Raw genomic sequence first — 15,691 nt, forward strand, 5'->3', positions numbered from 1 at the left:
TACCTACGAATTAGTAGTTGTCGGAGTTTAGGTGGTTTTTCAGTAATCATTTTAAATCGTCCTTCATCAAATGAACCTTTTCATAATTAAAAAAAAAAACAGATTTATTAATATTTATACAGCGAAACATTTTTTGAAAATAACATTTTGTAAAGATAAATACAAATTATAATTTACATAAATGTAATCTTTAAACATATAGACTTGTACATAATACTACAAAATTACATAACATACTACATAAAGATGAAAGAATAAGTTTATCATATTAACAAATGTTAAAATATTTTAAAAGAATTTTTGAAAAAATGATATAAATTTCTAATTATTTTTAATTTTTACAAAGTGAAAGGATAATGATAAAGAGCCATTAAAACATATAATGTTAATAATATATTAAATATCACACAAAATGTATTTAAAATTTTTGAGCAAGTACATACTTAATGACTGAAAGATTACGAATTTTACATATGTATTTGTACATAAGATTTTAAAAATATTCAAATATACTTTAGAATTCATCATGAGCCTCAACGATCGAATGATATAAAAATATTTATGTTAAGATTTTGTTTGTGATAAAACAAATTAAAAATTTGAAAACGCATCATTGAAAATTATCCAAGATTAATTACCTTCTTAATTTTATACGATATTCTCTGAGGACCTTAAACACAACTGCTAATCTGTATTAGCACTTTTTCTTGTCACTTTCAATTTATAGCAGTTTGAAAAAATCGTTAATGTCGTTTTAATCCGTGTTTTTTTTTCAAACACAACCTCTACAAAAAGAAATGTCGAGAAACTTAGAACGTCGTGGATTTTCTCGTGTGTTCGGTACTCAAGATTTGTCATACAGGAACTGGTAATAACGTTGCACTTTCTCGCTGTCCGTAAACCACCCAGTCAGATTCGACCGTCCATAAGCCAATTTGTCTATCGACAAACTGATTAAGCCCTACTCTCTTTCATCTGCAGTATCGTGTAACATCTAAGCACGTAGGTCTAAATTAAACATTCTGTAGTTTTTTAATCAGAGGCGTGTTGGAAAAAACTATAGGCTGGAGGAATATAAGAAGATAAAAATAAATTATCAACTAGGTACGAGAAGCATCAATTACGGTTAAAGTTAGATATTATAATAACATTTTTATATGTGTGTATGTATTTTGAATCCTCACAACAGATATATAAGTGCGTGTTAATTACTTTCGAACTTGTACAATCAAATATAAATAATAATGATCATATAAATTTAATTTAATTTGATCGTTAATTTGATTTTACTGATATCTTAAATCTGTAAAGAACTAATTGCAAAAGATGTTATCTCATCAAAGATTCGATCCCTGATTTTTTGAATTTTGTTCGAGTGTCCTTTCAATTTAATCACCAACGTAATGATATACGTTTATCACAATTATTAACATGTATGTATAGAGAGAATCGCAATGAAAGGTAGCATGATATAAATAATATTAAGTTTCAAACGAGACTACTTAGGTACATGGATACATCAATTCAGTTATATAAATACATCAAGTTGATGATAGATGTATCCAAAATAGTAGAAATATTATTCCAGCCAACACATCTAACTTTGATTATAGTTGATGCTTCTCTTAGTACTGATGTATAGTGTTCATATAAGCGATCCTAAATTTAATAAAGTGAATTATATTCCTCAATTCTATTTTGTATATTGCAGGAAAGTTTATCGGATTGAATATTGAAAATTGGATATTAACAGTTTGTAAAAATACTTAAAAACAAAATACAATTGTTTTTCTTGTTTAAAAAAAATTATTATATATGTTATTGTATACGTGTGTGTGTATAATATATATGTATAATTCTCTGATCCATGCTCTATCGCTGTTATCAGTGGATTTGTAAGCCTCACACATGCACGGTATGTTTCGTTCATACCGACCCAAGCTGTAGCAAAAGAAAAATTACGTAAATGTAAATATATATACATAAAATATATGTATACTATTTTTATATTCACAGTTTGTTAATGTAATCGGGACTTGAGCTGAACATTAATTTTCGGTATATTACAGATGATAAGCCTCGCACCACATTTTCGACCTACGGCTTTATCAGCAATATCGATCATGCGATACGTAGTATCATTTTATAAAATTGATGTTGATGTGTCGCTAGCGTACGGGAGCTTTCAAAAAGACCGATATGGCCGTTCTCTGGTAAAATCCAGATATACTTGGAATTTACAGTCGATATAGAAGTTCTCATACCTTATTGGAGGCTGCTAACTACATCTTCAGAATAGGTATTCAGCTTCAGATAAGTACTTTGCTTTAATTGATATTATAAATATATAAAGTTGCGTTTTATATTGTACAAAATTTTACATTAACTCAATTTCACTTTCTATTTATGTGTTATGATATTTTTTAGCATTATACTAATAATTATTTATATTATTTACACATTATTATAATATATGAACAGTTTTCAATGTGTTTTTATGTTGGATATATATGTGTATGTACAAGCAATATTTAGTGTATAATTAAATAAACTGTTACGTGTTAAATAGTATTGCACTGATACAATTTATACGAAATGGTAATTAATGGAAAAATGTTAATAAAGGATATATTGCGTTTATTTGATAAAAGGGGATATTTGATTGTATAATAAATAAGTAAACGACAACAACTTCAGTGGACAGGATTTTCCTGCATATTTATATCAGATCATACATTATTTCCAAGATAATCCTTGGAAGCTGCGCACCGCGCGATCGAGCCGTTTCACGAGCTCCCATATGTTTTCTGTCGCGTGAAAAAGCGTCGAAAAAACTGAATCTACGCGAAATTAGAATAGAAATTCGGATATTGGCTGGCCTTTCCTACAAGGCCTTGATATGTTCAATTGGAACCACCGTCTTTATTCTCGATTTTGAGCAGAGAAAATTAACATTTAACTCCTTGCGCCTTTTAATTTTCCTATTTTTAGACATTCTTTAATAAAATATCAAATTAATAACTCTTCTAAGTAGGTATATGAAATTATAATCGATATTTATATCCAATGTAGTAATTATCAATTAATACTACAAGGAGTATGTAACAAAACGTATAATGTATGTTAACTTGATATGATACATCGATCGATTGATCTCATCGATTGATAATTCAATTTGCATTGATAATAGTTTTTACAGTTTAAAATAAATTAGGCATATAATGACGCAAGGAATTAATAAATTTAATAATGTACTTAATTAATTAATAACCAAATAGCAATTATAATTTCGGCGATTCACTCGTCTTTCTGTCTTATTTGTCACAAAATGTTTCGAAATTATGACTGGCATAATCGATTCCGCGAGTCTTCGTACTTCGCAATGGTCTAATAACTAAATTAATTAATACAATATCTTAGTAAGAGTCTAATATTAATTGTATATTATTGCTACGCGAATCTCGAAGCACGAGGCTGGAAGAGACTGACGGATCGTTGGATACGACATAATTGACGGTTACAGATTGTTCTATTCGTTTGTTTTGTAAAGCTGCAGAACTTTAAGCCTTCATGCATCCGGTATAAATATCGTTACTGTAGAAAATTAAATGAAATTTTTTAATTTTTAAATGTATTAATAAATAAATGTGTAAATATTAAGTGTTTTATATGATATTGAAAGAAATGTCTTCCTAGAAGTTTAATGTAATTTTTATTAAAATACACGTATATCACTCCTTTAATTTTTCAATAAAAAAATTTATTCAATCAGATATAAATATTTATATAGGTAAAAACACAATATAGTATATTTTTATTAAATTTATATGCTTCTATATATTGCCTGAAATATAAATAAAAATAATGTTTTATCCATTTATCTTGAGTGGTAATATTATTTTTATTATGATCAAAGTATAAAGTTCAAGCTTTAATTCAATCCCTATTGAAAGCCTCTAACACGTCATGTTCATCTGCATCGTTTCAAAAGTGATTAAAGTCGTGTTTTCTTGGCTTTAGATTTTTTACTTCAATTTAAAAAAAAAATCTGATACTTATATTACAAAAATTTCGTTGCCGGATTCGGATTCAGCAGTGAAAATTTACAGAAAATAATACACCTCATCCCCAATGTTGTACGTTTAATGTTTGCCTGTGTATAGCCTGATATCGATGCATATGGCTTAAAGACGCATGAGGTAAAAGTTCTGTAATTTAGTAATACTTGTAGTAATATATTTAGTAATACTTATTTTGTAAATTATTTTACATGTATTACATTTATGTATGTGACGTATCCTTTTTTCTGTTTTTAAAAATTGTACAATATTTTTTTTTTAATAGCGCTACATGAAGTAACAAAGTTGTTCTATGAAAGATTATCTTCAATAAATAACGCCACTCTTGGAGTGTTATAACAATAAATAATAAATATTTGATTTTACGTATTAAAGAATTACCTCTGAGGCGTTTCTGTTTTATCTTCGATACAGAACTCACACGATATGCTTTTACGATTATCTTAACAAATTCGTCATCATTTGTTATAATTACTAAGCCTCGGAAAACTCGCGTAATTGTGTGTGTTGTTAAATTCTTAAATTTTAAAATCACTTTGTGATATCATAACAATTTTCTAAAATTCGACTCGAAAAATTTCGCTATTTTAAGCGAATGGAGAAAAATTTCTATTTAATTAAGGACGTTTCTTCATTAACCTAACGGTAAATATATGCAGTATATAAATACTTAAAAAAACAGTAGCTCGAACGTAGTTGAGCGTAACTCCGTATCATATTTGATTTCAAAATCAATTTGTGTGCTTTAAACATTTTCGATTGTATTTGCGCTCGAACAAATTTTTCATTCTCTGTACATATTTTTATAAATAACTCATCAAATTGCGACGATTGATATGAAATTGTGGAGAATACTGTGTAAAAGAGCGCAAATTCTTTCGAAAAGTTCATTGAGCTGTTGAATCAGTTCGATCACTCGGTATTCGCGCGGGTCGCAATAGTCCATGTACAATATGATACGCGAGGAAGTTAGAATGTATACGAGTCGTACGAAGACCCACGTCTGCGGTTTGTTTGGAAGAATTAATACCGTAAAGAGAAGTTACTTTGCAATCACGATATTACTTTGTTAAGAAGTTTGCTTGAGAGAATAATCCCACACTTTGGTGCAAGTTAAAGATTAATTAATATTCACTGTGTGCAATTAAAATGTCAGAGAAATTGTTATGCAACAATTTATGATGAAATTTTCAATATAAGACAGTACCGAGTCCATTAATTAATTAATAATTAGTTAGCAATATAATTTCTAGGGAATTAAAGCCTCTTTGCATTTTACTAAAATTAAAAATTTTAATTTTGTAACTTACACATTATATACCACTACTTTTTAAATATGATATGTGATAAGTTATCGGCAAATTTATTTAATTGAAAAATAAGATTATAAATAGCGATTAGATTTTAATTCCTGTAAAACTAAACGTATCATCTTGTAAGCTTAGTAATCAAGCAAAATGCAATATAAACTTTATGCGAAAGCAAGAGGCGGCCAAGTTTGAGGAACATGAGGAAGTTTACCAACTCTCTCAAGTGAGATCGTCGCATCGTCGTAAAGTAACATCGCGGTCACAAAGCAAGCTCTTTACAGTAACGCCATGCCCTTCGACGCATTGGCTACACACACTCATACACACACGTGCGCAATCTCGCATGCATGCGTAATTATTGCATTGCCCTCGCGTCGCTTTTTACAGTTAAGCAGTCACCCCTCACGTTCGCACGAAGCACGGAATTATTAAGAATAACGTGGAAAAATGTTAAGATATGTAATAGGTAGGTAAAACATTATTTGAAATTAAATTGAGAGAGAAAAATTTAAAGATTAAACTAAACAAAGGCTTTTTATCTAAACAATATAAATCAAACGAAGAAGCATGTAAGCCTATCGCTGGTTGTCTGTTGTGAATAAATTATATTTTTTATTAATACAATGTATAAACGTATAATGTTTTCGACCCTACTTTATTGTGTCATGTTGAGAAAAATTATTTTGTGATGAAAGTATTAACGACTTGTTTCTTTAGTGTGAAAAGAAAAATATTAACAAAATTCTCGATGCTTACTCATTACTTCTCTATTGACTGAGCTGTTTCTTAAAAACCAATTGTTACACGATAAAATGCAGTACGACAACCCTCTGATGCGTATCTCGTTGTGTTTGTGAGATCTATAGAAATGATTCTTCAGCAAGGTGGATATCAGTATCGTTGACCGTCGAAATCACGATTTCTCGACGTATATACGTATATCTAATGCGCAGTACGTTACGGAGAGTAATTAGGCCGCGTACAGTCTCGACTTTGGCGTTGGATATTTGATTATCTGATTCAACTGGACCATATGAGATGGCCACGAATAGATACAGGCGCAGCGCTTAGTGTACATTAATGATGATTACGTGCGCTCGCGTATGTTCTGTACATACAATCCAAGTGTTCGTTCAGAGAAAGAATAAAAGGAGATATTACTCTGCGAGATGTCTGCAAGAGATCGCAATGTACGTAGCGCGATCCGTTTTGCAGAGTATATATGCAAAAGAAAGATAAAAAGACAGAAAGACGGAGAATGAATTTATCCGTCGGACGTAATATAAAAAGCACAACGTATTAGTGTAAGACTCAATATATACTATAATCAAACATATAAGGATAATAACAATTTCACAAAAGTATGTCTCATAGTAAAATAGAATTTGTTGTCGAACGTGTGACAAAAGTATCGACACAATACCGCTCTACCCGTGCTTCGTGGAGGAAAGTTGCATTCGTTGAATGCAGCAGTATTAAAGCTACTCGCCTCTTTTAGCGAACAGTGCGTCAAAAGTACCTTGCCAGTGAGTAGTAATTGAGCGTAATTGTTCTTACCGGCTGATATTCGTGCGTCTATAATCGACGATCTAGGATCGTCTAGGGGCATTACTTCCGCACTTATTTACATTTCGGATGCAGCGAGTACAAACTTCGAGCAAACCCCGCCGTTACACCACCGTTTCGGAATATCCCGTGTCGATCAAGATTGAATGTAGAGCTTTCAAAGAATAATGGGCGCAATGTCCAAATGAAAATACCGGCGCAATTTTGAAATGTATGTTTAATTAATAATTAATTAAAATATAGATACGATTAAATGTGCAGAATTAATTGATGTGACATTTCCATAGAATATAATTAGTGAAAATATACAATTAAAATGCAACGAATTAATACAGGCATTAAATTAACGAAATCACAATTCAGAGCAATAAAATATGCAATTTGCATTTCTACCAAATGTTATATTAAACTAATTGAACCGAGTTACCGTTAAATTCTTTATGCGCACATTATAATCGCGCATGCGATCTTAATTATGGGTTTAAATCTACAGTGTTGAAATGAATGACTGAAGTACGGAACACTTCACGTATTTATCTGATATATGAATAATTCGTATATTTGCACTGTAACTCAAAAGAAGATCTTTCAACCTTGATTTACGCTCGTTGCGAGATTTCCCTGTTTGGTCCACGTCTTCGAGACAGATCGAATTTATTTAAGAGCCATACAGCACAGACCTCCAGAGACGTTTTAAAAACGTCTAAAGAAAGTCCTGTGTCCTAAGGACGTTTACAAGACTTTCCTCCTGGATAAAGTGTGCTGTACGGGAAGAGTTGTTTTGCTTTTCAATCGATCGTCCCCGAAGAGCCAATTTCGCAGCCACTGAAACGATTAGCCTCGCCGTTTTCTAACTAATCAACATATATTATATCCTGACTACATGCGCGTATGTATAACGTGACATTAACTTCTGTTCTTTTGAGCGACATGCCCGCAATTCATAAATTTTATACATTATTGCTTTTCCACGTCACGCACGCACAATCCGCCTCGCGCTTTTTCTCATTTCTCTGATTATTCAACAATTTTAATTTAATTAAATTGCTACTATTTAATAGGATCCTCTTTCTAGTTTATTAAATGATACTTACTAATTAAAATTAACCAACGTGTCGAGAAGGGATATGTTAGTGTTGCATTAAACCACAATAAATCTGATTCCATTCTCATTTTTTCTTGTACCATATTTCCGTTGTATGTATATTGGATATCAGTTTTTATCTGTCCTATGCATTTTAAGCAGAAAATAAAATTTATGATTAGCATAAAGGTATATGATTATTAAAAGATTGATATATAATTTTTTAGATAAAAGTTCAAGATACTATTGTTGCAAAGATAAATATAGATTAGGCACAGTTTGGTTAACACACAATTAAGTAAAATTATTTAAAAGAGTACTTGATTATAATATTTTTTTATGCAATAAGATCGGAAATAATGAAATTACGATGCATATAATAGCGTGAATTAAATTATAACGCAAAATAATCACTGCTAAAGAGGAATACGAAAGAACGAAATGGTATTCACACCGGCATTTGCGCGTTTATAATCGCTTTACAATCTGCAGTAATAGTACAATTTATATTATTATTTAATGTAATATAATTCAGGGAAGAGCGCGGGGAACGATTGGCACGCACAAACGCACTCTCGTATTTTGCATCCAGGATTCACACACACACACAAGGCGATAGTTACACTCGCGCTTAGATCGACGAATGTCACCTAATTGAATTACCGTATTACAACTTGTCGTCTAATTCGCACTTGTCCATGTACAAACAATATGCAGCCAGAACGCACTGGCTGTCTGCATTTATCTTGCATTACTTATATTTATATATATATATATATATGTATATGCTTACATAACGTATATTTTATAGAGTATATCGTATGCATAGAAGGGCTCTATTTATTTGCCGTATTGTTCCTGCCGCTACATTATCTAGCAAGTTTTCATTAGTTAACTCCGACGGCTCCCGGATTCGCCTGAAGCTATAGTGCAATTATAATCCTCAAGATTCCGTCCAACGGATTTCTCGTCACTTTATTCGGCTAACAAGAATTAAAAGGATAAGAAAAGTTTTTGTAGTGATATCGTTATTTTTACGTTTTAATGATTGTTTGCCTACCTATTTTTCAGGGATTAGTATTCCCGTTTAAATCGATCGTTATTTTATAAATTATTTTTGATAAATGGAGATAAACAGGCAATTAATAGATAAATTATAAAGGAATTAAAGTAATAAAAGGTTATAAATATTATGAGTACAATTTAAAAAAAAAAATTTAAAATTTAATTAATAATATGTACTTTTATTCTTTTGTCCTATTTTTATTTTTAAATAAGTTGAACGTTTCATATAAATAAAGAATAAATTATAAAGTTTTCACGGAAATGTGTGATTAATGTAAGACTTAAATTACAAGCTATATATACGCATATGAAGAAATGTACCTGGGCTGATATTGCATTGAAAAGTAATTAAGATGGAAAGAGTCAAATTACGATTGACATTTTTGCATCAAATTTTGTATTCAGCTATTCTACATTTGCCATCTATGATAATTAAATTTCAATGCATTCGGAATTTGATTAAATAAAATGTAATTAAACGCTTCCGTTCGAAACAAATTACTGACGGAGCATTATCGAGATTCGATGCTGACAAAATAAGATTGTCTTTGATCCTTGAAACACTAAACTCATCATCTTTAAAAGAGATGGGTGTAGTAGCGACGAGTCTGTCGGAGCGAAAGATAATTATAGGAATCCCGAGGGTTATTAATCGCCGGTATCGAGATTATGATCGAGCCAGCGGGAGGACTTCTCCGGCTGCTGAATAATTCCAGCTCGTGAATTTCTGAATAATTTGTAAATGTCAAGCGCTCGGTCGCCGTTTACAAGTTTTCCGCTTCGTATCCCCCTCTCGTCGTCCGGGCTGACAAATCGACCGTTTATACAGGGTGCCTCCCACAGTCACGAACTATTGACATTGCGCGCCATAATTACGGAGACGCGATGCGAGGTGCCGCGCCGTTTCGCATTGATATGCGCCGCCCTTATCGGCGCCATCGGCTAATAAAATAATCGATGACACAAATGTATAAAAGAAACGATCGAAGAGAGCAAAAGTACACTTACATTGTGAGCAATTAATGTCTAACGAGAAGACATATTGCTTCTTTTTTTTTTTGTAAATATAAATTAAAAAAAGTTATCTCGTGTCTCTCTATATTTGGTTAATGATATACTTCCTCTGCATAATGAGTTGAAAGTTCGATTGTCGGATTTGTATTGGCATCTCTAAATCTATATGTGTGATATTAAGGCGATATTATCTAGCAAGTTCTGAGGCCATCTTCCTATTTAGCAAAAATTTGATTGGACGTCTTGCCTCTTTAGGACTTAGATTTTCTAAGGCACCCCGTACACTTCTAAGATAATTAGATATTTACAACTTGAATTGTATGGAATTTGAAAATGAGAAAAATGACGTAGAGAAAGAGAAAAGAATTCGTGGACCATTTGTCGAGATCGACTCGGGATACTTCGTATACATCGGTGCGACTTGAAACTTGAAAACGAGCGGACCACGATCGACTGTTTCGCTCGACCGCATTTCCAGGCTACCTCTATTATACACCGTTTCTTCTGTTTACATCACTATCAACAATCTACATTTATCTATACACTCGAGTCTCTCGCGACACATCGTATAGACGCATGTGCTTCAAGGTTTAGATTTCAACTTTAACAAACACCTAATGGTCCAGTATGGGAGGAAGTTTGCGTTGCTTGGCCATTAATTATACAGTAGATTAGTGCTTAGCCATTTATACAGACTGCCTCTCGCGTTACGGTCAATTTATTATACACGTGCCATACTCTCGTCCCGAACGATCGCAAATCGCGCCCACCGCATTCTGCCCTTCTATCACGATCTGTTATGATCGATTCTATGGTTTTATTTCAATTTTACGGAATGCCTCTTGAGGCCAACTTCGAAAAGGTGCGGTTTTTATATAATGTCTTTATTTTTATTTTTCTTTAATTAATTTACTAATATTGCCGCTCTGTCGCATCAAAAGCGCGAATTAATTCGAATTATTAATTTGTTTTCCATCTGGACTAACATTGTAATATAATATTAACGATAATATATATATAATTGTGAGAAGAATTTCAACGTTTAAAAATAAAACACTTCGAGTGTATATACATATGTAATAATTTTATTCAACAATTTGCAACAAAATGTTTTTATCTATTCACTGATTTTGCGTTAATCTTCCGCTTTTTTAGGGAATGATTATAATTTTGTCTGTCAATCAAGATTGGGCATTGAAAATTTTTGTATATATATATATAATATATATATATACATTATATATAGAACATATATATAATTTTTATATATATATATATATTATTTAATCTCATTATAGAACACAAAAATCTCGATTACTCCTTTTTGTAACATTTCTCAGTTTTTATATGTCATAAATATTATTCTCCATCAATCACTCGCCCGTAAATCATCATGTGATCAAACATCATCAATACCGCGTACGATTATTAATGATTAACTCGCAATGCAAGCAGCTCGCGTCCAAGTGACGTCGGTTGCATATCGATCGCGCAATAGTCTCATTGCAAAACACTTTTGACGGCGGAATTATCATGAAAAATGAAAACACAATTGGCCGATGATTTCTACTTGATTTCGCGCATTTGACAAATGTATTCCGTGTCAATCTCGTTTCCAAAACTCATCAAACCCGACCTCAAAGCGGCGTCGATCGTCCAGAGCATCATCGATCATCTATCACTAATCCTTCGAGTATCGCGTAGCGCAATAGCACTATTTTGTAAATGTTATTACAATATTATTATAATATAACGCAGTATCTTCATACTTGTCGCGCTTGTATACATTAGCACCTACAGTAAATGCTTTCAAACTGTTGAACATGCAATAAATATTTTGTGTACAAAATGTAAATTTGCTATTTTCTCCAATATGTGTGCGTGTGTTTGGAAAATAAAATCTGGATAATCTCGAAATAAGCAGTTTTAATAGAGTTTAAACACGTGTTACAATTTTCATTGATGTCACTTTTATTGCTATAAAAAGTAAATGATGAAATAAAAAATTAAAACAAAAACATACATTATATATATATATATATATGTATATATAAAATACATATTAACGTGCAAAAATAAGAGCACACTTTCCTTTGTTTAGAATCTTGTCTGAAAAGAAAAATAATTTTGTTTTTTATACAGTATTAATTTAATATCAGCTATGGTAATCATTGCATGTTCCAAGACTCGGAATTATACGATAGTCGAAGAATTAATTAGAATAAAGTTCGAGGACGCCCTGTCGAGATGCAATATGTAACAAAAATATCATTAAATATCAATATATATTTAATAATATCTTCAATGACGCGGTGAGCGATCCGCGATCGGCGGGAATGTGTAGGGATCGCTGTGCGGATCCGCCGATCGATCCCTGCGATCTGTCGATCCGCACGGCGATCGAGGGGTAGGCGGCAATTTCTTCCCTTCGTGGATCTGCGCCCTTCAAGGCCACGAGTTCTCTTTCATCAGGGTGGAACCGCCTATTGTCGGAACCGCCGCTACCACGTGAACGCGACATGTGACGATCCTCCGCAAGGAGGATACTCGGTACAGATTCTTAGTGATATCTTGATGTCCCTGTCACGAATCAAAGAGGCACGTCGACCCGAAGAGGCTAATTGCAAACAGAACAACAAGGAGCACCGACGACGACCTGGAGTTCGTCGCTTCGTTACTGTATGGCATCTTCACCTCAACCTCGGCCATCTTGAAGATCGAGAGTAGTGGATGCGTGCGTACTTCATGATGCTTATTGTTGATCTTGTCGCTGAGATCTTGCATCATCGACGCGCACTCCTCCTGCAAATTGAGCATGTTGATTAGCGCGTTCAAATTTAGTTTAATTCACACATACATAGAGATCAAATTTTTGCATAAAAGCAACTTTTTTATTTCAACGTGAACTTAATATAATTAAATAATAAATGTATGATAAGAAAAATCATTCTCGCTTTCTGATTTTTTAATATTTCAATGTCACATTGAGTTGATTTGTGTTCAAATTTACAAATGTACTGTTTCGACTTTTTAGTAAACGAATGGTCGATAGTCAAACGAGCAAAGTTTAAAATTATTAACAAGGTAGTTTTTATTTATATATAAAAATACAAAACGAATAATTGCAAATAAATAATAATCACAAGATATGTCCATCCAATCTTTTGCGGTTCAACAAATAAAAAGTTAAAATTAAAAAATGTTCTATTTCTTCCTATATTTAAACGCTGAAGATAGCTCAAAGCTGAGTAAAAACATTTGCCTTTCACAGTATTAATTTGTTCCAATGAATTTTAATTAAATGTTTAATTTGGAATAATTTGTGCATTGCGTTTCGAATTTTACCTACCCTATTATTTTGGATTATTATTAAAAAGATTCTTTTTGTGACAACTATTTCGGCTTTTCTATATATATTATCGACTTAACATATTTTTGCTTGAGAACAAAGAATTTATTATTTAAAATTTGAAAAATTGATTCAGCTTTATTTCTTAATACAATGCGATTTGCAAAAATGCGTTCGTTGATACTTTTATATATTTTTGTATTTTCTAATTTTTGATATGTGTTCAGCTTCAAATATGGTTCCTTAGATGACTTTTTATTATTTTATTACATAACAATTGTTATCGTAATAATGATAACAATTATTTTAATTTAATTATAATATCTTAATATCTTTTCAATGTTTTAACTTTTTATTTGTTTAAGTTAAGAATATTATTCATTTGTATGCAATTGTTTTAAATTTGTTTATATTATAAACCATACTATTGTTAAGCATTTTAAACTTTCATTTGGCCATTGATCTTACATTTTATTTTTTATTTTACATAATGAATTTTGTATCCTTTTAATATTTGTAAGTTTTTAATTATTATTATTAATTCTTTTTATATCATTTTAGTTTAAAAGCGATATTTAACAGAAAAAATTATGTACCTATTATTAAGCTGAAGAAGGAATTACAAGTAAAAATTATCGTTTCCAATAACCTTGTTTATGATCAACTAAATATTAGTATACTTATATACACTAATTTATTACAAACATTGTGGAAAAAATGAATTGATTAGAAGTTGTGAAATTTTCATTTAAGAAATGCATTTACTTTAATCGAAGAATTCTTGAGGTACAATAGATCTAGATCGTTTATAACGATCAGAATAAATTCTTCTTCAAAGTATAATCTTCACGAAAGCACGCGCATTTTTCGTTTTACTATCAATAGTTGTCCTACCAGAATTCAAGTTTTCTCTCGAATACGACTTAACGACGTCGAATGTAACCCCTCTTCCTTTATCGTGTACCTCTTTCCAGACAGAATCCAGCATCGATTTCCATTTTCAATCCTCTCCCGCTACCCATCCGCTACGCGCAGCCCTTGTTCCTCGTCCCCAAAATTACCCTCGGCTCGTTGAATCTTTAATTTCCGGCGTAGAAGTCCGCGAAGCTGGAAGCGATTTTTGGTGATATCTTTCTGGTGCGCCACGTGGCCCGACCAGATTTCTCAACGCCGGCGTTTCATTCGCTCGTTTCGTGCCGAGCGAGGTTTTCAATGAGATTAAATTCCGCGTAGAAGCTGGAATCTTGCGCGAATAACTTTGCTGTGACGAGTCGGTGTAGCTTCCAGCGTGGAATGAAACTTTCGACGAGTTCGACCATGATATCTTTGGTGCTTGGAAAAACGACGCGAGTCGTCTAATTTGAGATATGTCTTCGATGCATCAAAAGTTTACATCGTGAAATTAAGTATACTATGCTTCGCAATCATAATATAATCTATACTTCTGTGGGTAATTTTGTGACGTAAATAGGTATTATAAAATTTTTGCTTTTTTTTTATGAAGAATTCTGCTTAGGTTTTTTTATTTAATTGCATCCCATATTGATACGCATTAAATAATAAATTTGTTTTTCTGAGATTATTGCTTCCATTTTGTCAAGATATGTATAATATTTAACGTAATACTTGATATACAAAGGTAATGAAGATATCTAACCGCGAAACAACGTTGTAGTATATCTGCGTATTCAATAATTAACTCGCCACGTGTGAGAAACTCGGGTTTACAATTAGCACCAGCCAATACGTAAAATGAATTATCGTACTGGGCTTTTGTCAGGCCATGCTTGGATCATTACTGCTTCGCGCAGTTTCATTTAATTAGCCTAAAAACCCGGCTAGGCACATCTGGCGTGTTTCGCCTCTTCTTTTATTTATGGGTTCCGTCCCTTTTACTGTCAAGTAGAATTATTTAATTTAAATATCTAAAATAGCAGATGTATCACACAGAATTAAAAAAAGAATTAAATAAATTTGTATATAACTCGGATTTCAAAAATCGCATCAGCAGCTTTTATATAAATTTGACTATTTTCTGCAGATCTCGAGCTGTCCGTCATATTAAATATCATAATTTAAAATAAATAAGACAAGAAGAAATTCATGTTATATAAATGAAAAAATGTATATTTTTCTCAAATAAAATGAGTACACTTTGAAGTAAGTAATATTTAGTTTTAGGATTTTTAGTTTTAGATTTTTCAGTCCTAAATCGACAAATTTA

General features: G+C 31.9%; 1 protein-coding gene across 1 annotated transcript in view; it reads right to left on the reverse strand.

The window, feature by feature from the left end:
- Window positions 1-12,701: 12,701 nt before the first annotated feature.
- Window positions 12,702-15,691, reverse strand: part of Gfrl (Glial cell line-derived neurotrophic family receptor-like) — a 188,210-nt gene continuing 185,220 nt past the window's right edge. Inside the window, exon 16 of the mRNA XM_018551329.1 lies at window positions 12,702-12,920. Within this exon, the coding sequence (XP_018406831.1) occupies window positions 12,702-12,920 (219 nt within the window). The remainder of the gene's footprint in view (window positions 12,921-15,691) is intronic.

The sequence above is a fragment of the Cyphomyrmex costatus genome, unplaced genomic scaffold (genome assembly GCF_001594065.2).
Source record: "Cyphomyrmex costatus isolate MS0001 unplaced genomic scaffold, Ccosl1.0 scaffold14, whole genome shotgun sequence".
Lineage (NCBI taxonomy): Eukaryota > Metazoa > Arthropoda > Insecta > Hymenoptera > Formicidae > Cyphomyrmex > Cyphomyrmex costatus.